Source organism: Bubalus kerabau, chromosome 7 (genome assembly GCF_029407905.1).
Source record: "Bubalus kerabau isolate K-KA32 ecotype Philippines breed swamp buffalo chromosome 7, PCC_UOA_SB_1v2, whole genome shotgun sequence".
NCBI lineage: Eukaryota > Metazoa > Chordata > Mammalia > Artiodactyla > Bovidae > Bubalus > Bubalus kerabau.
In genome coordinates, this window is record NC_073630.1 from 105,894,178 (window position 1) to 105,919,648 (window position 25,471).

The 25,471-nt window shown below is 40.1% G+C and overlaps 1 protein-coding gene across 10 annotated transcripts in view; it reads left to right on the forward strand.

Annotated features, from left to right (window-relative positions):
* The window catches only part of PTPN13 (protein tyrosine phosphatase non-receptor type 13), a 225,857-nt gene that overhangs the window by 179,597 nt on the left and 20,789 nt on the right, over positions 1-25,471 (forward strand). For 8 of the 10 annotated variants that reach the window (XM_055589033.1, XM_055589030.1, XM_055589032.1 and 5 more), the window contains 10 exons: positions 1,301-1,665; positions 2,450-2,633; positions 4,473-4,631; positions 5,604-5,775; positions 5,879-6,089; positions 8,503-8,573; positions 11,272-11,333; positions 22,954-23,047; positions 23,747-23,884; positions 23,981-24,069. In XM_055589033.1, the coding sequence (XP_055445008.1) occupies positions 1,301-1,665; positions 2,450-2,633; positions 4,473-4,631; positions 5,604-5,775; positions 5,879-6,089; positions 8,503-8,573; positions 11,272-11,333; positions 22,954-23,047; positions 23,747-23,884; positions 23,981-24,069 (1,545 nt within the window). Of the gene's footprint in view, positions 1-1,300; positions 1,666-2,449; positions 2,634-4,472; positions 4,632-5,603; positions 5,776-5,878; positions 6,090-8,502; positions 8,574-11,271; positions 11,334-19,958; positions 20,001-21,196; positions 21,449-22,953; positions 23,048-23,746; positions 23,885-23,980; positions 24,070-25,471 lie in introns of those variants that run through there. The other 2 variants (XM_055589037.1, XM_055589036.1) reach the window with 2 other exon arrangements.

A 25,471-nucleotide genomic window follows, 5' to 3' on the forward strand; every position in this document is an offset into this window, starting at 1 on the left:
CGAGTGATTAACTCAGTTGTAGTGGTTTCATCGTTGATTATCTCCTGGGTTTCATCCTAGTTAATTCTTTAGCTAGGAGTATTATCTTACATGGGTCACATAACCTGTGAGTGTATTCGATGTTTATAATATAAAGTAATTCACTTTCTCTTCTCTTCCTTCTGATTCTAGGATTTGGGGAATTTATTTGCCAAACATAAGTAGAAAAAGATGTAAAATATTGGTTATAAAAACCTTTTGTCCATTTCTTCATTGAATCAAATTTTAAAATATAATCCTCATTCTGAGCTAGTTTAGATGAAAATGAGAATTATTTAAGATTTTTTTTTTTGGCCTTAATTTTTAATACTGGGAATCAGAGAGTAGGCAATATGTTTGTCCATTTCACTCTCTTGTATGAAGGAATAGCTAAAAGACCCAAAATCTATTTTGATGGTTATTTATGAATTGCATACTGGTAGTCAGGAACCCACACGTAAGTGAATAATAATCTAATTGAAAGCCTTTGTCCTATCTACTTAAAATACTGTTCCATTACCAATGAACGTGATCACTGGGTATCAAAGACAGGAGTGTCTGGCCCCAGAAACTTTAACCCTTATACTGGGGAGAAGGAGGGAGTATTATAAAGACATTAACAGGGAACTAACGTTTCTGTAAGGTCATTGTCATTAGCATTTTAAGAGACGACATTGGTTTTGGTCATCAGATAGGAAGAACTGAGAAATTCTCTCAGCTCCTGAGTATATAAGTTGATACAGTCTTTCTGGAAAGCAATCTGGAAATATTTAACAAGGCCTTTAAAAACATCTTATGTTCTGAATATAGAAAATTATATTTCTGTTACAGAAAATTGCAAGGAAATAATGAGAAACTCGGATGAAAACCTACATACAAAGAAGTTCTAGATTTCTATTAATAGTGAAAAGCTAGAAAGAACTCTGTATCCAATAAAAAGCTGTAGCCAGTTTTAAGATTATTATAGTTTATGCAGTGTTTGCAAAGCATGTTTAAGGATCTCAGAAAATACTCATGGTAGAAACCTAAATTTTGAAAGCAAGATACAAAGTACAGTATATACTATGACTCTAATTCTGAATGAAAGTACAAGTTGTACAATATAAACAGTTGTTACTTTTACATATGATTTTTTTTCCTCTAATGAGCATAAATTACTTGTATCAAAAAATTGAGTATTTTAACAGGAAGTACTGATGTTTAATTTGTTCATTTTCACCTAAATGAAAATATAAGTTAATATACGTTGTCACCCTGACCTTTTAAAATGTGTCCATTACAGACCCCCTTGCACTCTCCAGCACAAGTACCTCTGAACAACAGCAAAGACCCTCCTCAGACAGCGTGTGCAGAGCAAGGCACCAGCTCAGATGAAAATGAGACGTCTGACAAAAACAGGAGAGCATGCACGTCCCCATCCAGGAGAGACAGTTACAGTGACAGCAGCGGGAGTGGAGAAGACGACTCAGAGAAAGCTCCAGCAAAGACACCCAACATGAGCTGGAGCTCAGCTTTGCATCAGACTCTAAGCAACATGATGTCACAGGCACAAAGTCATCACGACGCACTCAGGAGTCAAGAAGATCCCATTTGTACCATGTTTTACTATCCTCAGAAAGTACCTAATAAGCCAGAACATGAGGGCAGGTATTGTCAATATTGGGCTTCCCTGGTAGCTCAGCTGGTAAAGAATGTGCCTGCAATGCAGGAGACACCAGTTCAGTTCCTGGGTCGGGAAGATGCTGTGGAAAAGGGTTAGGCTACCCACTCCAGTATTCTTGGGCTTCCCTGGTGGCTTCATCGGTAAAGAATCCGCCTGCAATGCGGGAGACCTGGGTTTGATCCCTGGGTTGGGAAGATCCCCTGGAGAAGGGCATGGCAACCCACTCCAGTATTCTTGCCTGGAGAATCCCCATGGCCAGAGGAGCCTGGCGGGCTACAGTCATGAGGTCGCAGAGAGTCGGACACAGCTGAGCAACTTTCACTTTCTTTCACTTTGTGTATATTCAGGTCCAACTGTATTTGTTCACATTTTTTATTGTTTGTTTTTTTTTTTCTATGATGTCATCCAAAATAACTACAAGAGTAAGGCTCTTTATTTCTTCTTTTTTCTTATTATGTTGAAACACACATTAGGCTTCTGATAACATTAGCTTCAGCCTTAGCTCCAAAATTAACAACTGGGAATCAAAAATATATTTATTTAACTTTTCTCACTGATTTGTGCAGCTTAAAGAGATCGACAGAGAATAAAAATCAGTAATATTAGCACATAACAGATGTGAAATAAATTCATAGTCCAGAATCAAACTAAAAATGATCTCACTAAAAAGCAGATGTAAATGTTTGTTAAGCATTTTCTATCTGTAGTACAAACTCACTCTATTGGCATTGCAATGTGTTTGAAAATAGTCTTGCTGTGTCTCTGTAGTAACCCTCTTCCCCCTCGACCACTGGATGTGACTCCTGGGCAGAGCTGTCAATCTCAATCAGAATCTGTTCCCATAAATGCAATGGATAAATATCATACGCATCACACTTCTGAACCAACTAGGCAAGAAAGCTTGACATCTTTGAAAAATGACTTGGAAAACCACCTTGAAGACTTTGAACTGGTGAGTTATTTCCTTTGTATGAAGAACATTCTATATTTTCTCAAGTAAAATGTAGTTACTCAAGTAAAATACACAGCTTCCCTTTAGGGAAATTGCTGTCCTTTAGATCAGCCTCATATCTATGCTCAGTAAATAGACAACACATCTGCCGTGTTTCTCTGCTAAGAATTCAGGGAAAAGACAAAAAGACTTGGGTACACGTCCTGACTCTCCCAGTGACTTGCTATAATTTGGCAGATGCTATGGATAAATTACTTAATTCTTCTGAGTTTTAGCAATTTTAGCTGTAAAATGGGACCAGTAACCTCATGGTATTGTGGTAAGTATTAAATGAAATAGCATATACAGAGCACCTAGCCCAGTACCTATTATTTCCCAAACTCGACAAGTTACCTGTTTACTGTTTAATCAAGTTTGAGTGTAATTTCGTTCTCTTCCACATTGTTTTATGGGTGCCTAAATGAAATCCTTTATACTAATAACCCTAGAACTTCTAAACTTACAAATTCACTTTGGAAGTCACATTTCTAATAGAAATAACATCCCTTGGACATAAACAGTGATAGCTCAATCATCTGAAGAAAAAGAAAGAGAATCTGAGTTTTGTCATTTCTGTCATTCTGTCTGACCACTTGGAGTTTTTAATTTCAAATGTAAAAGGTGAAAAAATTTGTTTGAAAAAAAGTTTACGAAGTCTAAATTTTTTGGTAGTTCCAATTTTTGATAAACATAGTATTTTTTGAATTTGAAAAAAAGAATATCCTTAACACTGATTCAAAGTCACCCTTTTAATACTTTTTTTTGTTATCTAAGTAATAAATGTGATGTGAAGTCACTCAGTCGTGTCCGATTCTTTGTGACCCTATGGACTGTAGCCGACAGGCTCCTCAGTCCGTGGAATTTTCCAGGCAAGAGTACTAGAGTGGGTTGCCATCTCCTTCTCCAGGGGATCTTTCCAACCCAGGGATTGAACCGGGTCTCCCGCATTGCTGCTGCTGCTGCTAAGTCGCTTCAGTAGTGTCTGACTCTGTGCGACCCCATAGACAGCAGCCCACTCCCCCGTCCCTGGGATTCTCCAGGCAAGAACACTGGAGTGGGTTGCCATCTCCTTCTCCAATGTGTGAAAGTGAAGACGCTCGTGTCTGACTCTTAGTAACCCCATATAATAAGTAATAAATACTTATTATAGAAAAGTTAGAAAAGATTAAAACCATCAGAAGTCAGAACCCATAAACACTTTAATCTTTCCAGGTACTTTGTTTCCCTATAATTGTGTGTGTGTGTGTGTGTGTGAGTGTGTGTGTGTGTGTGTGTGTAGCATCTACATCTTCAATTTCATTCTCAGCAGTAGAGTGAAAATAATCTTTGGATGATTTCCTTAGAAATCTGTCATCACGCCTATAGGTCCTAAGCAACCCTTGTGCCTCAGTTAAAATCTTAAAGAAAAATTTTTCATGCAACTAAATATATCAAGTTGTGATATTTAATCACCCAGACTTCATGTTTTTACCCAAAAAAAGCTTTCTTCTGTTGCTCTTGGCATGGGTGGTTTTTTTTGTTTATTCTGAAAATATAAGAATTAAAGCTTGAGTAAGTTCTGGGTCAGCTATCTCCAGATAAGCACATAATGTTGAATTTAAACCCAACTTTTATTTTACATTGGCAAGCAAGAGGTTGGAGCAGTACCTTCTGTCTAGAACTAGACATACATACCTGCCTTCTTCACTTGGGCAAGTTAAGCAGCCTTTTAAGGTTTAGTTTTCTCCTATGTTAATCAATGGAAAGAATAGTTTTCTTTCTCTTTGTACTGCAAAACAGAATCACTGTTTGTTTCCTTAGGAGGTGGAACTCCTGATTACCCTAAATAAGTCAGAAAAAGGAAGCCTGGGCTTCACAGTAACCAAAGGCAATCAGAGCATTGGTTGTTACGTTCATGACGTCATTCAGGATCCAGCCAAAAGTGATGGGAGGCTGAGACCTGGGGACCGGCTCATCAAGGTAAGACATTTGAGCAGACTGTGTTTGTGCCAATGTGGCTAGACAGGTGGTGCTAGTGGTAAAGAACCCACCCGCCAATGCAGGAGACGCACATTTACGATCCCTGGGTGGGGAAGACCCCCTGGAGTAGGGCATGGCAACCCACTCAGTATTCTTGCCTGGAGAATCCTATGGACACAAGAGCCTGGCGGGCTACGGTCCATAGGGTCGCAAGAGTCGGACACGACTGAAGTGACTGAGCTTTGCAGCAGAGCCAGAGATCAAGCCGGTGCTGCAGAAGGAAAACCAAGAAGGTTGAGTTGATATAATGCTCTATTTCTCCGTTTGGTTTATGTTTTCCTTCTCCACCTCTTAAAAATGAAGGCCTTTATATAGTCATAGTTTGGAAAGACTTTAAACAAGCAATCTTGAGTCTCAGAAAGCAAAAGTTCCTTAAATTGCTCTAAGAATAAATTTTCTGTATTAGCAAAGTAATAACATCTGTACTAGCAATAGTAATAGCATTATTATTTCATTTATAATTACTTGGTCTTTGTGTTCATGATTTCCACAGTAAGGAAGATTATTAGTAAACTAGAGACTAGACTTTTTTTTTTGCTGCACTGGGGTCTTTGTTGCAGCACATGGGGGGCTTTGCTCAGTGCAGCATGCAGTCTTCTCATGTTGTGGCACATGGGCTTCTTCTCACTGCAGTGTGCAAGTTCTGTAGTAGCACTGCATGGATTTCATTGCCCCGTGGCATGTGGGATCTTAGTTCCCCTACCAGGGATCAAACCCATGTCTCCTACATTGCAAGGCAGATTCTTAACCACTGGACCACCAGAGAAGTGTCCCTAGAGACCACTCTTCATTGTGAATCTCCTACTAGCCAAAATAGATTAAATGGAAAGTTAGGGAAATTACTATATTTTGTCAGCAACTCCTGTGTTCCAAAACCTGTAATCCCACTTTGGCCCTTTCTCATCTCTGTAGGTTAATGATACAGATGTTACACACATGACTCACACAGACGCAGTGAACCTACTCCGAGCCGCGCCCAGGACAGTCAGATTAGTTCTTGGCCGCGTTCTGGAATTACCCAGGATGCCCGTGCTGCCTCATTTGCTACCTGATATCACATTTACGTGCAACAAAGAGGAGTTGGGTAATGGCAAATTCAAGCTTTGGGCAGTGTGACTTTTCTTGGATAGATTAAAAGTACATACTGTTAAGCCTAAGGAAACAAATATTTTTTCTATTTCCTGAAGGTTTTTCCTTATCTGGAGGTCGTGACAGCCTTCATCAAGTGGTGTATGTTAGTGATATCAATCCAAGGTCAATCGCAGCCACAGAGGGTAATCTCCAGCTCTTAGACATCATCCACTATGTGAACGGAGTCAGCACACAAGGAATGACTCTGGAGGAAGCTAAGAGAACATTAGACATATCACTTCCTTCAGTGGTGCTGAAAGCTACAAGGTACTCCACGGTTATTCATGGATTTTTGTGTGTGTGCACATGCATTTCAGGCCGTTAGATTCTCTTAAAGATATTCCTGAATTAGTAATTCGCAGACTAAATGGATGGGGAATTAGTAAAGATTACGTGTTTCCTTCATGATAGTCAAATGGCTGTGTCAGTTTCTTGACTCATGTGCATCCCACACCGTCCAGACCAATCTTCAGACAAGTCTCACTGATCATAGTAATAAAGCAAGAACTGTATGCCGATTGCCTTAGACCTAAATTCAGACAAGTCCTGATGAGGCAAAGGAATGAGAATATTTTGGTTGGCCCTGGCAAGTCCTGCTTGATTCCCAGAGCTGGAACACAGTCTGTCCTCCCAGAACCTCATGCCTACAACCAATGAGGCATAGACTGTCGCATCCACTATACCTCCTGACCATTTCCCATTATAAGAAATGCAAATAGCAACTTTTCTTTCACTTAATAATGGAAATAAATTTTTATAAATGTATGTGTTAGTTTCCTGCTATCAAATGACTACAAATTTAGTGGCTTAAACCAATAAAATTAATTATCTTAACAGTTCTGGAAGCCAGAAATATAAAACGGTCTCATTGGGTTAAAAATTGAGTGTTAGCAGAGCTGCATCCCTTCCAAAGGAGAAAATTATCTCCTTGCCTTTTCCTCCTTTTAGACATTGGCCATCTTTCTTGGCTCATAGCCCTCAGTCATCCTTAAAGCCAGTGATCACAGCACCCTTGGTCATTCTATCTGTCTGACTCTGACATTCCTACCTTTGTGTTTAACTTATAAGGACCCTTGTGATATCATGAGATAATCCACGATAATCTCTTAGTCTCTAGATCTTTAATTTACTCACTCCTGCAAAATTCCTTTTGCCATGTAAGATAACATATTCAAAAGTTCTGGGGATTATAATGCAGACATCTTTTGAGCCATTACTCTGCCTTCCACAAGGACATGAACCCAGGCTTTTTAGATTACAGTCTTATATTACATAAAAGAAAACTTCACATTTGTGTCTGTGACGCAGGATGGACTTTACATAGTATGGTATTCCACCATATAGGAACAGTTAATAAATCATTTGATCATAAGCCTATTTCTCCTTCTGAACCTTTAAGTTCGATTGTATACTTTTCCCCTTGAACATAATTCCTGACCAGTTTCCCTCAATATTTCTAAAAATTTGATTGCCTACAGTTATTTTCATAAATGTAGCTGGATGTTAATTAGTGGAGGAGAGAAGTGTTCAGACAACCTGGGAAAATGTTTTTCTGATTCTACTAACCATAGATCTAGAATTTTTTGCCTCCAGATTACTAGAGCATCTCTTGAAAAAGAAAGTGGGAGTGTTGGTCAGTCTGTCGTGTCCAGCGCTTTGTGACCCCATGGACTGAACTGTAGCCTGCTAGGCTCCTCTGTCCTCAGAATTCTTCAGGCAAGAATGCTGGAATGGGTTGCCATTTCCTGCTCCAAGGGATCTTCCCAACCCAGGGATCAAACCCAGGTCTCCCGCATTGCAGATAGATTCTTTACCATCTGCGCCACCAGAACATCCCTTTCCTCAGGTCTAAAATCAGTTTTTTTAATCTTTCTACTTTCGTCTTTGCTGAAGTCACTAAAGATACAGCTCAGTTCAGTTCAGTTCAGTCGCTCAGTCGTGTCTGACTCTTTGCGACCCCATGAATCGCAGCATGCCAGGCCTCTCTGTCCATCACCAACTCCCGGAGTTCACTGAGACTCATGTCCATCGAGTCAGTGATGCCATCCAGCCATCTCATCCTCTGTCATTTCCTTCTCCTCCTGCCCCCAATCCCTCCCAGCATCAGAGTCTTTTCCAATGAGTCAACTCTTCATGAGGTAGCCAAAGTACTGGAGTAGTCCCAATTACCTTCCCCTTCATCCTGCTTCCAGCTACAAACTAGCCAGTTATTATTTTATTATTTAAAGAAGTGATTCTTAATCTTTTTTCAGTCACAAATATCTCCTTCCAGCATATATAGATGAAGACTGATAAAATCTTGTCTACAGCGTCAGAAAGTACCTAGACCCCTGAAAGTGAAAGTGAAGTGAAGTCGCTCAGTCGTGTCCGACTCTTTGTGACCCTGTGGACTGTAGCCTACCAGGCTTCCCCATCCATGGGATTCTCCAGGCAAGAATACTGGAGTGGGTTACCATTTCCTTCTCCAGGGGATCTTCCCAACCCAGGAATCGAACCCAGGTCTCCCACATTGGAGGCAGACGCTTTAACCTCTGAGCCACCAGGGAAGCGGACCCCTGAAGCCCATCCAAAATAAAACTCGAGGCAAAATGGTTAATAGATAGTTTGAAGGATACTTAAGCAAATATCTTAAATAATTTACAATTTTGTTTTCTTTCTTTTTCTGTTTTAAACAACACAGAGATGGTCATCCAGTGGTTCCCAGTTCTAAGAGGTCTGCTCTTTCAGCTTCAAAGTCAGCCAAAGCCAATGGTAAGGATACAGTGATTTTTTTTTTTTTTTTTTTTTTTATGATACAAGTACTTATGGAGAGGTAACTATGTTTTCCCAAAAGCAAGTTTGGGTGCTGTCAATATAGTGTTCTATTGCCCTTGCAGACTATTTTGTAGAATCTAAGTGAAGAAGTGACATTTAAATAAAAGCTTGTCTAAAATTCAGTGCATGATAGGAAAGAGTGGAGCAGCATGGACCCTAGGATTTAAAGCCAGACAGACCTGAGTTCATTAGGTCCCGTGTAACCTTAGCAAGTTACTTGATCTATATCTAAGCCTCTGTTTTCTACCATAGAGATGAAAAGATTATTATAAAAATATCTACCTTATAAGGTTAAAATGAGGCATAAATACAATAATATGTCAACTTATTACAATGATTGTCACATAATAATTTATTCAGGCAGTTACTGAATTTCCTTTCTCTGACAAGGCAGAGTTCTGGGCATTGTGAGTATAGCAATGAGTAAACAAAGCACCTGTCTTGTAATCTAGCATAGCAATAGAAATTATAGTATTAAGAGTGGTGGCAGCAGTTACGATTAATTTAATGCTTTTTCTGGACTAAGCATTCTTCCAGGTGCTCAGATACTCACAACAACCCTGTGAGACTGTTATATCCTCCTTTTATAGAGGCAGGAACCGAGGCCCTGAAAAGTATGATAGCTTGCCCAAGCTCAAAGGATAAATAAATAGTCAAAGCAGAATTTAAACCTAGGATGTCTGACTCCATGCTCTCATTTACATAATCAGGCTTGGTAAATGTAGCTTTTATTGGCAGTATTCATACCATATAAGAATGTTAGGCACAGGGGAATGTGGTCAAACTTAGTGTTTGAAATGTAAATCCAGTAGTTCTTTATAGAGATAAACTTTTAGGGTATTTGGCCACCACCATGCTCAGAAGCTCAGTCGTGTCCAACTCTTTGCAACCCCATGGACTGTACCCCACCAGGCTCCTCTGTCCATGGGATTGTCCAGACAAGAATACTGGAGTGGGTTGCCATTTCGTTCTCCAGGGGATCTTCCCCACCCAGGGATCGAATCTGGGTCTCTTGCTTTGCAGGCAGATTTGTTATCCTCTGAGCCACCCAGGAAGCCCAGTATCTAAGTACCAAAACAGCTCAGAGAAATCTGACAGCTGCAGCCACGGTTTGATTATCTTCTGAAAGCTAAAACACATCTGTTTCTCTCCTCCTCTGTCGTTATCTTGAATGCCTTAGGGGCCCTTCCTGCTGCTCTCTGATAATTCTGGTTCACAGTAGAGTCAGACTAGGTCACACAACAGTCAGGAGAGCATTTATTTGTCTAGTGACCTCAGAGACAACTCAGAAGTTTGTAACTTTCAAGCCTGAGGAAAGTAGCTGTACCCTGCCCTCCTTGTAGAAACTGCCTAGTAATCTGTCTTGATGGGATTCTCTGACCTAATTTCTTTATGAATTCTGAAAAATCATATAGTATCATTCATAGGAATTCCCTTGCAATGATGAATATGTAAAATGGTACAACCATTTTGGAAAGCAGTTTGCCAATGTCTTAAAAATTTAAACATACCTACTGTGTGATCCAGTCATTCCACTTCTTTATTTACTCAGGAGAAAAGAAACCATATATCCAGAGACAAAAATTTGTCCAGGAATTTTTTTAGCAGCTTTCTTTGTAACTACCAAAATCAGAAACCACTCAAATGACCAAGAACTGTTAAATGAATAACCGTTTGTATAAACAGCCTTTGGAAAAACCCTAATGAACCCTAACCCAATAATATATTCAAACAGTAGAATATTACTCAGCAATAAAAATGAATAGACTGTTGATACATGCAACAGCACAATTAAAATAAACTCAAAATAAGTATGCTGAGTGAAAGAAGCCAAATATAATAATAATATAAAATAATACAAAAAGGAATTCATATTATATTATTCAGTTCATACAAAATTCTACAAAAATGCAAGTTAATCTGTAGTGCCAAAGCAGATCAGTGGTTGCCTAAGGACAGAGGGCAAGAGAGCGGGGACAGGGGAGAGGTTGCAAATTATAAACTATTTGTTTCATACCATTGCAATATGATTCCTTTGAATGAGTGGTTCAATTTTGGTACCTTGTTTAATTATTTTTCCTGGCAATTTAATAAAGTATCTCCTAGAAATAATCTAATTTTTTCAAATACATACATTTTTAACTGTAGAGAAAACAATCTCATTTTTAATATTTGTATTGAATTTTTGTGCTGAGGGCTAAGAGTTAAAATCAGCATTTTAGAAACATAGTCTCCAGTTATATCATACTTATTTTCCTGTGTTAAATTGATAGTCTTTGTGAAATGAGATAAAGGATCTGCTATCTTTCCGGTGACTGTAGTTCAGCACCTATGATTTCTCTCCCATTTAGTTGGGAAAATCTATATTCAGTTTCAAATACTAGAAACATTTAGACCAAACTGAGCTTTTATACCAACTTTTTTTCTTTTTAAAGAAAAATAGTTGACTTTGTCCGTGGAATAAACCCTCCTCTAACATTTGATTCCATCTAGTTGATTTAAAATCACATGGTGTTATGACCTCTCAGTATATTAATAAAAATAAGAACATGCTTAGAAATTGTTGGTCTTCTTTCACTATTATCCCTAATGTGGTTCTGAGTGGCTCATCTTTTTCTTTCTGTTCTTCCTTCAGGTCCTCACATTGTGGAGCCTTGTGGCAAACCTTCACTCACACCTAATAACTCGTTCTCCAAGGTAAGTCAAAGACCACCTTCTTTAGATACCGTCTTTAGTATTGATTTTAGATACATGTACTTAGTAAGCAGATTTTATTTTCTTGGGCTCCAAAATCACTGCAGGTGGTGACTGCAGCCATGAAATTAAAAGACACTTGCTCCTTGGAAAGAAAGCTATACAAACCTAGACAGTGTGTGAAAAAGCAGAGACATCACTTAGCTGACAAAGGTCTGTGTTGTCAAAGTTGTGCTTATTCCAGTAATTGTATATGGATGTGAGAAAGTGAAAGTCACTCAGTCGTGTCAAACTCTTTGCAACCGCATGGACTATAGAGTCCTTGGAATTCTCCAGGCCAGAATACTGGAGTGGATAGCCTTTCCCTTCTCCAGGGGATCTTTCCAACCCAGGGATCGAACCCAGGTGTCCCACATTACAGGCAGATTCTTTACCAGCTGAGCTACAAGAAAAGCCCATGGATGTGACAGTTGGATCATATAGAAGGCTGACCACCAAAGAATTGATGATTTCAAATTGTGGTGTTAGAAAAGACTCTTGAGAGTCTCTTGGACTGCAAGGAGATCAAACCAGTCAATCCTAAAGAAAACCCTGAATATCCATTGGAAGTGAAAGGTTGTTGCTGAATCATGCAAAGATGCCAGGATTCTTGGCCTCTGGAGGAGAAGAATTCAATCCGGGGCCCAAGACGAGACTTGATCACTCAGAGCTTTTGTGTAATAAAGTTTTGTTAAAGTATAAAGGAGATAGAGAAAGCTTCTGACATAGACATCAGAAAGGGGTAGAAAGAGTACCCGCTTGCTAGTGTTAGCAATGGAGTTATATACTCTCCAGTGAATCAAAAGAATGTCTGGAGGTTGTAAAGATCTCACCAGACCAACTCCCATAATTTACATTTTAAGATAACAGGATTAGCCAGAAGGTTTAATCCAGAGACTGTCCTCAGGCAGGATACATTATTGTTGTATAGACCTACTCCCATAATTTACATTTTAAGATAACAGGATTAGCCAGAAGGTTTAATCCAGAGACTATCCTCAGGCAGGATACATAATCCTAAGGAATGTAGAGGGTAAAAAAAAAAGTTTGTCCTTTTTTCCTCCTTGAGAATTCCAGACCCCTCTCTCCTTGGGGACCCCTAGACTTCTTATCAACCTGCCTAGGAAATGACTCTCTCATTCCCCCCTTTTCTTTTAGGAGAATTATGTTGCCAAGGGAAAAGGCGTCATTTTCATTCCATAACTACTTCCTGCTGTTTAGGGATGTGGTCCCTATATTGTTGAGGCAACATATTCTCCTAATGCTCATATTGAGGGTCTCTGATCCAGGGGCCCCAAGTAATAGTTGGAGGAGGCTGGTGGCACCGTAGGAGCTTGGACAACCATTTGTAACTTAAAAACTAGAAACAAATCCAATTACACAGTTACAAATGCAGGGAACAAACAGCAAAAATAGAACAATCAGAATTATTGTAATTAAGATAGTTTAAAAGTCATGTTATGTCCATAGTTACATCAGTCCTTCTTAGGATTGTTAGATGTCATCAGTTTAAGAAGAAGCATCACGTATGATTGTTGTTGAAGGTATTCACAGACTTGGAGAAAGTCTTTTCCTTGAAGTGGAGATGTCCACCATGGGAAGCCTTCCACTGACGAAGAAGGGAGTGCTCCACAGACCCAGCAGTTAGATTGATTGTGAAATGCTGAGTAGGAGTGAACCCAGGACAGGAAGGCATTGTCTTGAGGATCAAACGGCAGACTGGATTTTTAGAGTCAGCAGAAGTAGGCTCACATAGATTATCAGGCCCATCTCTGGGCTCATCTAGACAGTCCCATTATGGAAGTGGATCAGGAAGAAAGTGGGCCAGGGGCTTCAGTAAGTACGGAGTAAGTTGCCCCAGTATCTAAAAGGAAATTGACAGATTGGCCCCTCACAGTTATTGATAGCTGGGGTTCCTCAGGTGTAATTAGGGCAGGAGCTTGTGTGGGGACCTTCAAGTCCTGATGGTCTTGAGAGTCCAACCCCTGAAACCTATGCCTCTGGGGGCAGTCTCTCTTCCAGTGTGGTCTTTTGCAGACCGAACATGGAGCTGGGGGTGGCTTAGGTGCCTGAGGGTAATTCTGCTTCAGATGCCCCCCCTTTCCACAGTAATAGCAAGCCCATCCCTTTTCACCTGGGTCCCTCTGGGCATTTTTCTCAGGCTGTTTAAGAACAGCCATTTCGAGGGCTTCTGCCTTTTCCTTTGTCTTTTTCTGCCTTTCTTTTCCTCATATTCCCTACCATAATAGACTGTCTGAGCCAGTTGTAACAGATTATCTAAAGACTGATTTGGCCCATACGCCCATTTCAGTAGCTTACGGCAGATATCTGGAGCTGACTGGGTGAGAAATCTATCTTTTAAGATCACTTTTCCCTCTTCACTTTCGGGATCAATCTCAGTGAATCTTCGAAGGGCTTCTCTTAGTCTATCTAGGAACTTACCAGGAGCGTCCTTTTCCTCCTGTTCTATGTTTGCCAATTTGCCATAGTTTAAAGGCTTAGCACATTCCTGCCTGAGTCCTTCAAGAATACACCTAACAAAATGACTCTGATCCCATCTTCCTTTAGCTGTGTTGTAGTCCCAGTCTGGTTCTGTAGTTGGGACAACCTAATTCCCAGTGGGGAGGGCGGTTATCTCGTCCTCCCTCTTCGCTACTGATTCATTATCAAATCATTCATCTCCATAAGCAACCGCTTTTCCCAAAAGTTTTTGAATAGGGAGTCAGCATTTGTCCCAAGATATACATCACATCCTTCCAAGTAAGGTCAAAAAGCAGAGTAACACCTTTAAAAGCTCTAATATATTTTTCTGGGTCCTCTAAATAGTCTCCCATATCCTCCTTGATTCTTTGTATTTCATGATAAGAAAAAGGCTTATTAACTCTCATAGACTGATTATTTCTCCCAGTGGGTGCTTCATGAAGAGGCAACAGCTTGTGTGGCTGTTCCTCAGTCTCTCTGGCTGCTCTGCGCATATGATCCCAGAGATAGATTGGAGAAACCTGCTTTTCTTTATCTCTTTGTCTCCTGTCTTCCATCTCATCTAGCAAAGTAGGAGGACTGGAGGGAGCTGGAGGAGTCACCCTTAGGGTGACTAAGGTGTGACAAATCTGTACCCTTAGGACATAAGTCTGGCATATTTCGCAGACAGAAAAAGGGCAACACATAGGCTACTTCTACCCATTTCCCTTGTTTTCTACAGAACCGGTCTAATTGTAAAACAGTATTATACTTAAGAGACCCTCCAACCGGCCACCCTTCGCCATCCTCCATTGGATACTGTGGCCACGCAGTATCATGTAGGAAGACCAGGTGTGTCTTCTTTAAGCCCTGGGAATCAAATCTATCCCAGTTTTTCAGGATACAGTTCAAAGGAGTGAGGCTGGAATTGTTAGCTCCCATCTATAAGAGAGGAAAAAAGGGACCAGCGCCATCTTTCTACCGGAGACATCCCTCCCTGCTCTAAATGGGGGTGTAGACAGACTTTACACCAAAGCTTTCCTTCCCTAGTTGGACTTAGTCTGTCCCTTACTGACACAGGCGACCTACTCATCCCTCCCAGTTCTACCACTGAGACAGGGTGGAGTTGCACCGGGGGTAGACCTGAAGGCATCCCTAACTGCCGTCCAGCTCCTCACCATTAAAACCTTGCTTGCTTCTGAGGCCACCCGGGGTGCAATCAGAGTAACCTTCCAGAATGCCTCCCAGGCTAAACCGCTGGGAGAAACATTCATCACCTGAGTGCCTATGCACAACCCTGAGTATATTCTGACCACAATAAGACTGATACGAACATAAAACTGAAATGTTTCTTCCAAGCATCACCACACCAATATAAGAGCCTCCTCTGGCCCACTAAGAGCCAGTGTTACCAAAGGAAAAAAGCCCATTGTAGTTTCAATCTGAGTAACCTAGTTCCAATCTGACTAACCTTTAACCTCAGAGATGCTCTTGTAGCTAGAGCTCCATCTAACTTCCGAACTTTTGATTTCTAGTGAGGCTAGGTGCTTCCTGGCTACCAATCCAAATTTGGGACCTAAGTCATAGTACACAGTACCAGCATAAATCACAAGTCTCTCTTTTTTTTTTTTTTTTTTCACAAGTCTCTTGGAAGTCTGTGATCCAACAGATTAGATTCGTACTTCTAATTTCCAAGGAGTTATGAAATGGTCAAAGAGACCGAAAAGTTTGACCGAGAAAGGAGAGTTCAGTCCATATGTTTTGCCCATTTCTGGTCGGTCACCGAAGGAGATGTTGGGTGCCTCTTGGCATTGGCAGGTCGGTATAAACCCCTGACAGGTTTCTGCCATAAGCCGTATGAGGTCACCATGGAACCGCAGAGCAGGGCTCCTCACTTGCTTCATGCAGGATGTTCATTCATTCACGCAAACAGACACCATAGAGTTAGTAAAGTACATCAGAAAATGTGTTCACTAGGAGAACAAAAACTAGAGCTCCAAGCATCCTTACCTTGTCCTGAAGGATCCTGGACAAGCCCCCAAGATGAAAGGCTGTTGCTGAATCACGCAAAGACGCTGGGATTCTTGTCCTCCAGAGGAGAAGAATTCAATCCGGGTCCAGAGATGAGGCTTGATCGCTCAGAGCTTTTGCATAATAAAGATTTATTAAAGTATAAAGGAGATAGAGAAAGCTTCTGACATAGATATCAGAAGCGGGTGGAAAGAGTACCACTTGCTAGTGTTAGTGATGGAGTTATATACTCTCCAATGAATTAAAAGAATGTCTGGAGGTTGTAAAGACCTCACCAGACCTACTCCCATAATTTAGCCTTGGAATACAGAATGAAGCAGGGCAAAGGCTAATAGAGTTTTGCCAAGAGAATGCACTGGTCATAGCAAACACCCTCTTCCAACAACACAAGAGAAGACTCTACACATGGACATCATCAGATGGTCAACACCAAAATCAAATTGATTATATTCTTTGCAACCAAAGATGGAGAAGCTCTATACAGTCAGCAAAAACAAGACCGGGAGCTGACTGTGGCTCAGATCACGAACTCCTTATTACCAAATTCAGACTTCAATTGAAGAAAGTAGAGACAGCCACTAGACCATTCAGGTATGACCTAAATCAAATCCCTTATGATTATACAGGAGAAGGCAATGGCACCCCACTCCAGTACTCTTACCTGGAAAATCCGATGGACAAAGGAGCCTGGTAGGCTGCAGTCCATGGGGTCGCACAGAGTCGGACATGACTGAAGTGACTTTACTTTCACTTTTCACTTTTCATGCATTGGAGAAGGAAATGGCAACCCATTCCAGTGTTCTTGCCTGGAGAATCCCAGGGACAGGGGACCCTGGTGGGCTGCCGCCTATGGGGTCGCAGAGAGTCGGACATGACTGAAGCGACTTAGCAGCAGTAGCAGCAGAATGATTATACAGTGGAAGTGAGAAATAGATTTAAGGGACTAGATCTGATAGATAGAATGCCTGATGAACTATGGACAGAGGTTCGTGACATTGTACAGAAGACAGGGATCAAGACCATCCCCATGGAAAAGAAATGCAAAAAAGCAAAATGGCTGGCAGGGGTGGCCTTACAAACAGCTGTGAAAAGAAGAGAAGCAAAAAGCAAAGGAAAAAAGGAAAGATATAAGCATCTAAATGCAGAGTTCCAAAGAATAGCAAGAAGAGATAAGAAAGCCTTCCTCAGCGATCAGTGCAAAGAAATAGAGGAAAACAACAGAATGGGGAAGACTAGACATCTCTTCAAGAAAATTAGAGATACCAAAGGAACAGTTCATGCAAAGATGGGCTCGAAAAGGACAGAAATGGTATGGACCTAACAGAAGCAATAGATATTAAGAAGAGGTGGCAGGAATACACAGAAGAACTGTACAAAAAAGATCTTCACAACCAAGATAATCACAATGGTGTGATCACTCACCTAGAGCCAGACATCCTGAAATGTGAAGTCAAGTGGGCCTTAGAAAGCATCACTATGAACAAAGCTAGTGGAGGTGATAGAATTCCAGTTGAGCTCTTTCAAATCCTGAAAGATGATGTTGTGAAAGTGCTGCACTCAATATGCCAGCAAATTTGGAAAACTCAGCAGTGGCCACAGGACTGGAAAAGGTCAGTTTTCATTCCAATCCCAAAGAAAGGCAATGCCAAAGAATGCTCAAACTACAGCACAATTACACTCATCTCACACGCTAGTAAAGTAATGCTCAAAATTCTCCAAGCCAGGGTTCAGCAATACGTGAACCGTGAACTTCCAGATGTTCAAGCTGGTTTTAGAAAAGGCAGAGGAACCAGAGATCAAATTGCCAACATCTGCTGGATCATCGAAAAGCAAGAGAGCTCCAGAAAAACATCTACTTCTGCTTTATTGACTATGCCAAAGCCTTTGACTGTGTGGATCACAATAAACTGTGGAAAATTCTGAAAGAGATGGGAATACCAGACCACCTGACCTGCCTCTTGAGAAATCTGTATGCAGGTCAGGAAGCAACAGTTAGAACTGGACATGGAACAACAGACTGGTTCCAAATAGGAAAAGGAGTACATCAAGGCTGTATATTGTCACCCTGCTTATTTAACTTCTATGCAGAGTATATCATGAGAAACGCTGGACTGGAAGAAGCACAAGCTGGAATCAAGATTGCCAGGAGAAACATCAGTCACCTCACATATGCAGATGACACCACCCTTATGGCAGAAAGTGACAAGGACCTAAAAAGCCTCTTGATGAAAGTGAAAAAGGAGAGTGAAAAAGTTGGCTTAAAGCTCAACATTCAGAAAACAAAGATCATGGCAAATAGATGGGGAAACAGTGGCTGACTTTATTTTTCTGGGCTCCAGAATCACTGAAGATGGTGACTGCAGCCATGAAATTAAAAGATGCTTACTCCTTGGAAGGAAAGTTATGACCAACATAAACAGCATATTCAAAAGCAGAGACATTACTTTGCCAACAAAGGTCCGTCTAGTCAAGGCTGTGGCTTTTCCAGTGGTCATGTATGGATGTGAGAGTTAGACTGTAAAGAAAGCTGAGCACTGAAGAATTGATGCTTTTGAACTGTGGTGTTGGAGAAGACTCTTGAGAGTCCCTTGGACTGCAAGGAGTTGCAACCAGTCCATCCTAAAGGAGATCAGTCCTGGGTGTTCATTGGAAGGACTGATGATGAACCTGAAACTCTAGTACTTTGGCCACCTCCTGCGAAGAGTTGAGTCATTGGAAAAGACTCTGATGCTGGGATGGATTGGGGGCAGGAGGAGAAGGGGATGACAGAGGATGAGATGGCTGGATGGCATCACCGACTTGATGCACATGAGTTTGGGTGAATTCTGGGAGTTGGTGATGGACAGGGAGGCCTGGTGTGCTGCGTTAATGGGGTAAAAAAGAATAGGACAGACTGAGGGACTGAACTGAAGATAATAGAATTAGCCAGAAGGTTTAATCCAGAGACTGTCCTCAGGCAGGATACATTATTATTGGAGAAGGCAATGGCACCCCACTCCAGTACTCTTGCCTGGAATATCCCATGGACGGAGGAGCCTGGTAGGCTGCAGTCCATGGGGTCGCTAAGAGTCGGACAGGACTGAGCGACTTCACTTTCACTTTTCACTTTCATGCATTGGAGAAGGAAATAGCAACCCACTCCAGTATTCTTGTCTGGAGAATCCCAGGGACGGGAGAGCCTTGTGGGCTGCCGCCACTGGGGTTGCACAGAGTCGGACACAACTGAAGCGACTTAGCAGCATATAGACCTACTCCCATAATTTACATTTTACGATAACAGGATTAGTCGGAAGGTTTAATCTAGAGACTGTCTCAGGCAGGATACATAATCCTAAGGAATGTAGAGGGGGGAAAAAAAGTTTGTCCTTTCTTCCTCCTTTAGAATTCCAGATCCCTCTCTCCTTGGGGACCCCTAGACTTCTTATCAACCTGCCTAGGAAATGACTCTCTCAGAAGGACTGATGCTGAAGCTTCAATACTTTGGCCACCTGATGTGAAGAACCAACTCATTGGAAAGGACCCTGATGCTGGGAAAGATTGAGGGCAGGAGGAAAAGGGGGCAGCAGAAGATGAGACAGTTAGATAGCATTACCAACTCAATGGACATGAACTTGAGCAAACTCCAGAAGATAGTGAAGGACAGGGAAGCCTGGCGTGGTGCAGTCCATGGGGTCACAAAGGGTCAGACATGACTTAGCGACCGAACAACAACAATAGGACTTAGAAAGTAGCTCACACAGTGGAAAGCCCAACACAAGTAACCCTTCATCATTGGGCACACATTCAGCTCTTGGTGGCAGTGGTGGTGTGACTAAGTCGTGTCCGACTCTTGGGAGCACATGGACTAGCCTGCCAGGTTCCTCTGTCTGTGGGATTCTCCAGGCAAAAACACTGGAGTGGCTTGCCATTTCCTTCTCCAGGGGATATTCCCAACCCAGGAATCAAACCTGGGCCTTCTGCATTGCAGGCAGATTCGTTACTTAGTGAGCTACGAGGGAAGCCCACATTCAGCTCTTAAATAGGCTAATTACTTACATAGATAGCTTTAGTGCTGTGATTTTTTGATTAACGTGCACAGTTCTTTTGGTTGTCTCTTAGATATCCAGAAGAGAAGAATGTGGTTAAGAGTGGGTTAACGTTGACCAGCAGTGACTCTCAAATGACAAGTCTCTAATACTGAGGCAAAACTAGTGGCAAAAGAAACAGGCTTACTTGAAAATGCTTCACTACATAATAAAATGAAAGAACCTGAATCATTTAAGATTAGGATAGAGAAATCTGGAGGTGATTTAACATAACTTTAAATATGTAAATAAATTCCACTTTCCAGCTCTTTGTTTAAGGCTACATGTGTGCCCATTTGTGTGGTTAACATTTGTTTTGACTTTCTGGCATGTAATGTATGGGACTTCCTAGGTGGCGTGGTGGTAAAGAATCTGCCTGCTTATGCAGGAGATGCAAGAGATGTGGATTCAATCCCTGGGTAGGGAAGATCCCTTGGAGTAGGAAATGGCAACCCACTCCACTGTTCTTGTCTGGGAACTTCCATGGACAGAAGAACCTGGCAGGCTGTAGTCCATGGGGTCGCAAAGAGTCAAGACACGACTGAGCAGGCACGCACACATGTAATGTACACAGCTCACACTGCATCTTTATTTTGTGGAATTGTTTTATCTCAGACACATCTCCTACAGTCTCTTCGGAACCTCAGTACTTGAATGTTTTTCCTCTTAAAATCCAGACCTGAGGCATTTCCCTCCTAGTAATCTGAAAATCTTATCAGCTCAACAAGATTTCTGGGAGTGAGCTGGGTTTAGTGCAGGAAGAGAAAATGAATTTACTGACCAGAAGCCCCAAATTCCATGCTTTTCATCTCACTGTGTTGTCTCAAACTTGTGACATGGTTTAGCATGTCAAATAATTAGGACACAAAACTAAAACTTTCTTAGTGTCTGTATGTTGGTAGATTAAGACATGGCTACACATTATGTTCTGTTTATTCAGAAGGTCTCCAATTTCACATAGCTGAAGCAACTGAATTTCCATGTATTTCTAATATTAGTCGTGCCGTGTAGTGCTTATTTTCTTTGTAATTATCACCATGTTGTTGAAAGGGAGAAAGGGTAGAGTTTCTGTTTAAATTAACATAAAACTCTAGAAATTAGAACTTTTGTTATTTGTGATTGCAAACATTTTTGTTGGAATTAAAATCTTCCAGGAGGGCTCCCAAACAATATTCTGTCCTTGAATACTAATGTCTGTACTATGAATTTCTCATGTAGAACAGAGTTTTATAATCCAATGAGATTTTTGACTTTATGTAACCACTGTTTGAGACTTCTCATATGGCTCAGTGGTAAAGAATCTGCCTGCCAAGCAGGAGATGAGGTTTCAATCCCTGGATTGGAGAGATCCCCTGGAGGAAGAAATAGCAACCCACTCCAGTGTTCTTGCCTGGAGAATCCAACTGACAAAGGGACCTGCCAAGCTACTGACCATGGGGTCACAAAGAGTCGGACACAACTGGGAGACTAAAGAACAGCAGCAACCACTATTTATAGAAATAACTTTATCCTTGCATCTACTATCCTTTTCATTTTAATTTAAAAAGTAAAATCTTTAGAGCAAACCACCTTTTATTTGTATAAATTATTTTCATTTATTCAAATCACTTAATTTTGCATTTTTTTCCCTAATCATCTTTCTTTTTATAGGTTGCATGCCATGAAGTGCTTCACAATTAACCATTAAATTTTAAAAGTTACATTCCATTTAATAATTACTTTATAGTTACAAATCCATTGCTCTTTTCTTGGAGCCAAGATGAGATTTAGATTAGATTTGAAAATCTTTACAGCCAACAGTTGATCAGGTCACTAAATCGAAGACTAGCCATGAAACAACTTCATAGATACTTAAAAGATTGACTTTTATCTTTGACAAAGGAGACAAGAATATACAATAGATTAAAGACAATCTCTTTAACAAGTGGTGCTGGGAAAACTGGTCAACCACTTGTAAAAGAATAAAACTAGAACACTTTCTAACATCATACACAAAAATAAACTCAAAATGGATTAAGGATCTAAACGTAAGACCAGAAACTATAAAACTCCTAGAGGAGAACATAGGCAAAACACTCTCCGACATACATCACAGCAGGATCCTCTATGACCCACCTCCCAGAATATTGGAAATAAAAGCAAAAATAAACAAATGGGACCTAATTAAACTTACAAGCTTCTGCACAACAAAGGAAACTATAAGCAAGGTGAAAAGACAGCCTTCAGAATGGGAGAAAATAATAGCAAATGAAGCAACTGACAAACAACTAATCTCAAAAATATACAAGCAACTCCTACAGCTCAATTCCAGAAGAATAAATGACCCAATCAAAAAATGGGCCAAAGAACTAAATAGACATTTCTCCAAAGAAGACATACAGATGGCTAACAAACACATGAAAAGATGCTCAACATCACTCATTATCAGAGAAATGCAAATCAAAACCACACTGAGGTACCATTTCACACCAGTCAGAATGGCTGCTATCCAAAAGTCTACAAGCAATAAATGCTGGAGAGGGTGTGGAGAAAAGGGAACCCTCTTACATTGACTTTTTTTCCATTTTCCTCAACTTCTAAGTTTAGTAGTACTATTTAACTTTTATGAAAAAATTCTATGGAAGATAAGTCCCATGAAGTAAGTTTAGGAGATGTACAGGAGATGTAGTTTAGGAGATGTAGTCAAGTAAGTTTAGGAAATAGTACACGATGCATTTATCTTTTGACAACTCACAGTTTATATTAGTAAGTATTATGAGAATTCTTGAAATAAAAATCTTAGTTTAATGTTGTTTAATCTAGTGTTTCTAGATATATTTGATGAAAAGGCCCATCCCCTTTGCACTGGTATCATTGCACTGGTATTTCTTGGAAGCGCTGATGCAATGTGGGGAGATAGAAGGATTTTCTACTGAGAAAGACGGGGAGAAGGACATGGAGGGCCAATGTGCATTCTCTACCTAATCCTGGAAGTTAGTAAAATAGTAAACTAATGATTTACTTTGTTTTTTTATTTTTTTTTATTTTAGGTTAATGGAGAAGAAATCATTGAAATTTTGTACCCTGAAGGAAAATGTTCTACTTATCAGATGAAGGAATCAGCAAATCTGATTCTGTACAAAGGTAGTTTTCCAAATCAGCCATCCAATTACTCTAAGTGCCCTAATAATTCAAGTTTTAAAGAAATATTGGTAGCCTTTCTTATTTGCCTTACATGTTCCTATATTTTACAAGGAAAGATTGTTGTTCAAAGAAATAAAAGAATAGCATAAAATTAATACTATTAGCTATACTACTGTACAAATTTCCAGTATTCATTCTCACCTCTTAAGATTAAAACAATTTTTAATTGCTTGAAGAGAGAGCAGTTTTATTTGATAATGTTTCTTGTATTCTTTGAAGCAGCAACTCACAAGCTATCTAATAACTGAGAAATTTTTTCTTACAGATGTTTGGGCTGCCCTGTTATTATATATTATATATCCATAATCTTTATAACATCTTTAGTCGACCTTCTTTAGTTTCTTTTATAAATTAATAATTTAGGACTAGTTTAGGGAAATAAAACATTAAATTATTAATATTTCATGAAAAGGTATATCACACACATTGATTTTGGTTTATTCAGTTGCATTTGTGTGGCCTTTTGTCTTAAGAGTCAGAACAGTTCTAGAAGTAAAAAATGCTTTCCCTGTCATTGCTGCTTTTTCAGAGTAAATGCTTAAAATTTGAAGTACCTGGCATGTTATATGTGCCACCTGGTCTCTTTCTCCTATCAATATTTTTTAAAGTAAAACCCCATGTCGATTACTGTTTTTCAAGAATCTGATAGACAAGAAGATGAGAACTACGATGATCCGCAAGAAGCTGAAGTTATCCAGTCTTTGCTGGATGTTGTGGATGAGGAAGCTCAGAATCTTTTAAACCAAAATAATGCAGCAGGAGATGCCTGTGTTCCAGGTAGATGAACCAGAATGAGTAAGTTAGTACCCTAAAGGATACTGGAAGGCCTCTACAGAGCATTTTAATTCCTCTTGGCCCATTTCTCTTGCCCAGGTGCATTGAAAGCCAATGAGAAGTTATCTGAAGAGAGAGCACAAGATACATACTGTGATGGTTCACCTTTACCTGAAGGTTTTACAGAGGTGAGGATAATGCCTAGGTAGACACTGTGATGCTGAATCTTGTTAGAATTCTCTGATACAGTCTTACCTCTCCCAGCCTACCAGTTTGCCTTCTAAATATTATAGATAATATCCTGATGGCTGGTTAGTAACCTCAGTTACTCAGAGTTAGAACTGATATCTTTTACTCATTTTGCAGAAAGAACTTACCTTTAAATCATTTAACCTCTTTTGGTGAAGGTTTCCATTCAGGAAAAAAGTGCCCGAAAATCTTGAATTTTTTTTTTTTTTTTTTGGTATCTTTATTATTGTTGCACCAAATAAAAGTTGGCAATTCCAATATCCCATTCCAGTTAATACCTAACCTAGGTAGGAAATTTTATTTTTATCCTTGAATGCTTGTTTTCTTCTGTCTTTCTTGAATTCTTGGTCTTAATTATCATGAAAACATATTTTTTCAGTTATTCCATGTCTTTTGCTGTGATAGGCCCACAATTTCAATTGAGACATCTTTTAATAGATTTGGGCAGCTGGCTCATTCATAATAATGAATCCAAGCTAATAAAAATAAGCTATCCAAGAATTAGTGTTCAACATATATAAATTTGTTAAAATTTTTAAGAAAATAAAACTGAAAAGTTGGAATCATCTTAGATTCATTTTCTTGTTGCATTTGAGAGTCATCCTATGCCAAATAGTTACATTTAGAATGAATAAACAGCAGGGTCCTAATGTGTGGCACAGAGAATTATTTTCAATATCCTGTAACCATACTGGAAAAGAATACTAAAAAAAAGAATGTTTCCAACAAAAAGTCATCCCATTCCAGAGAAAGTATTACTATTCAAATTTCCTTAAGCCAAAAGAAGAAAAAGAGAAAGAAATAATTTTCAAAATGTAATGATAAACTTATTTAAGACTAAGGCTTCGTATTTTCTGGGATATTGAGCTGACTAAGAAAAGAGCATGAAATAGTGGATAAATAATATGTTGTTGTTCAGTCTCTCAGTTGTGTCTGACTCTTTGCAACCCCATGGACTGCAGCATGCCAGGCTCTCCTGTCCTTCACCATCTCTCAGAGCTTGCTCAAATTCATGTCCATTGAGTGGATGATGCCATCCAACCATCTCGTCCTATATTACCCCCTTCTCTTCCTGCCCTCAATCTTTCCCAGCATCAAGGACTTTTCCAATGAGTCAGCTTTTCGCATCGGGTGGCCAGAGTATTGGAGCTGCAGCATCAGTCCTTCCAATGAATATTCAGGGTTGATTTCCTTTAGGATTGGCTGGTTTGATCTCCTTGCAGTCCAAGGAACTGTCAATAGTCTTCTCCAGCACCACAATTTGAAAGCATCAATTCTTCAGTGCTCAGCCTGCTTTATGGTCCAACTCTCACATCCAAACATGACTACTGGAAAAACCAT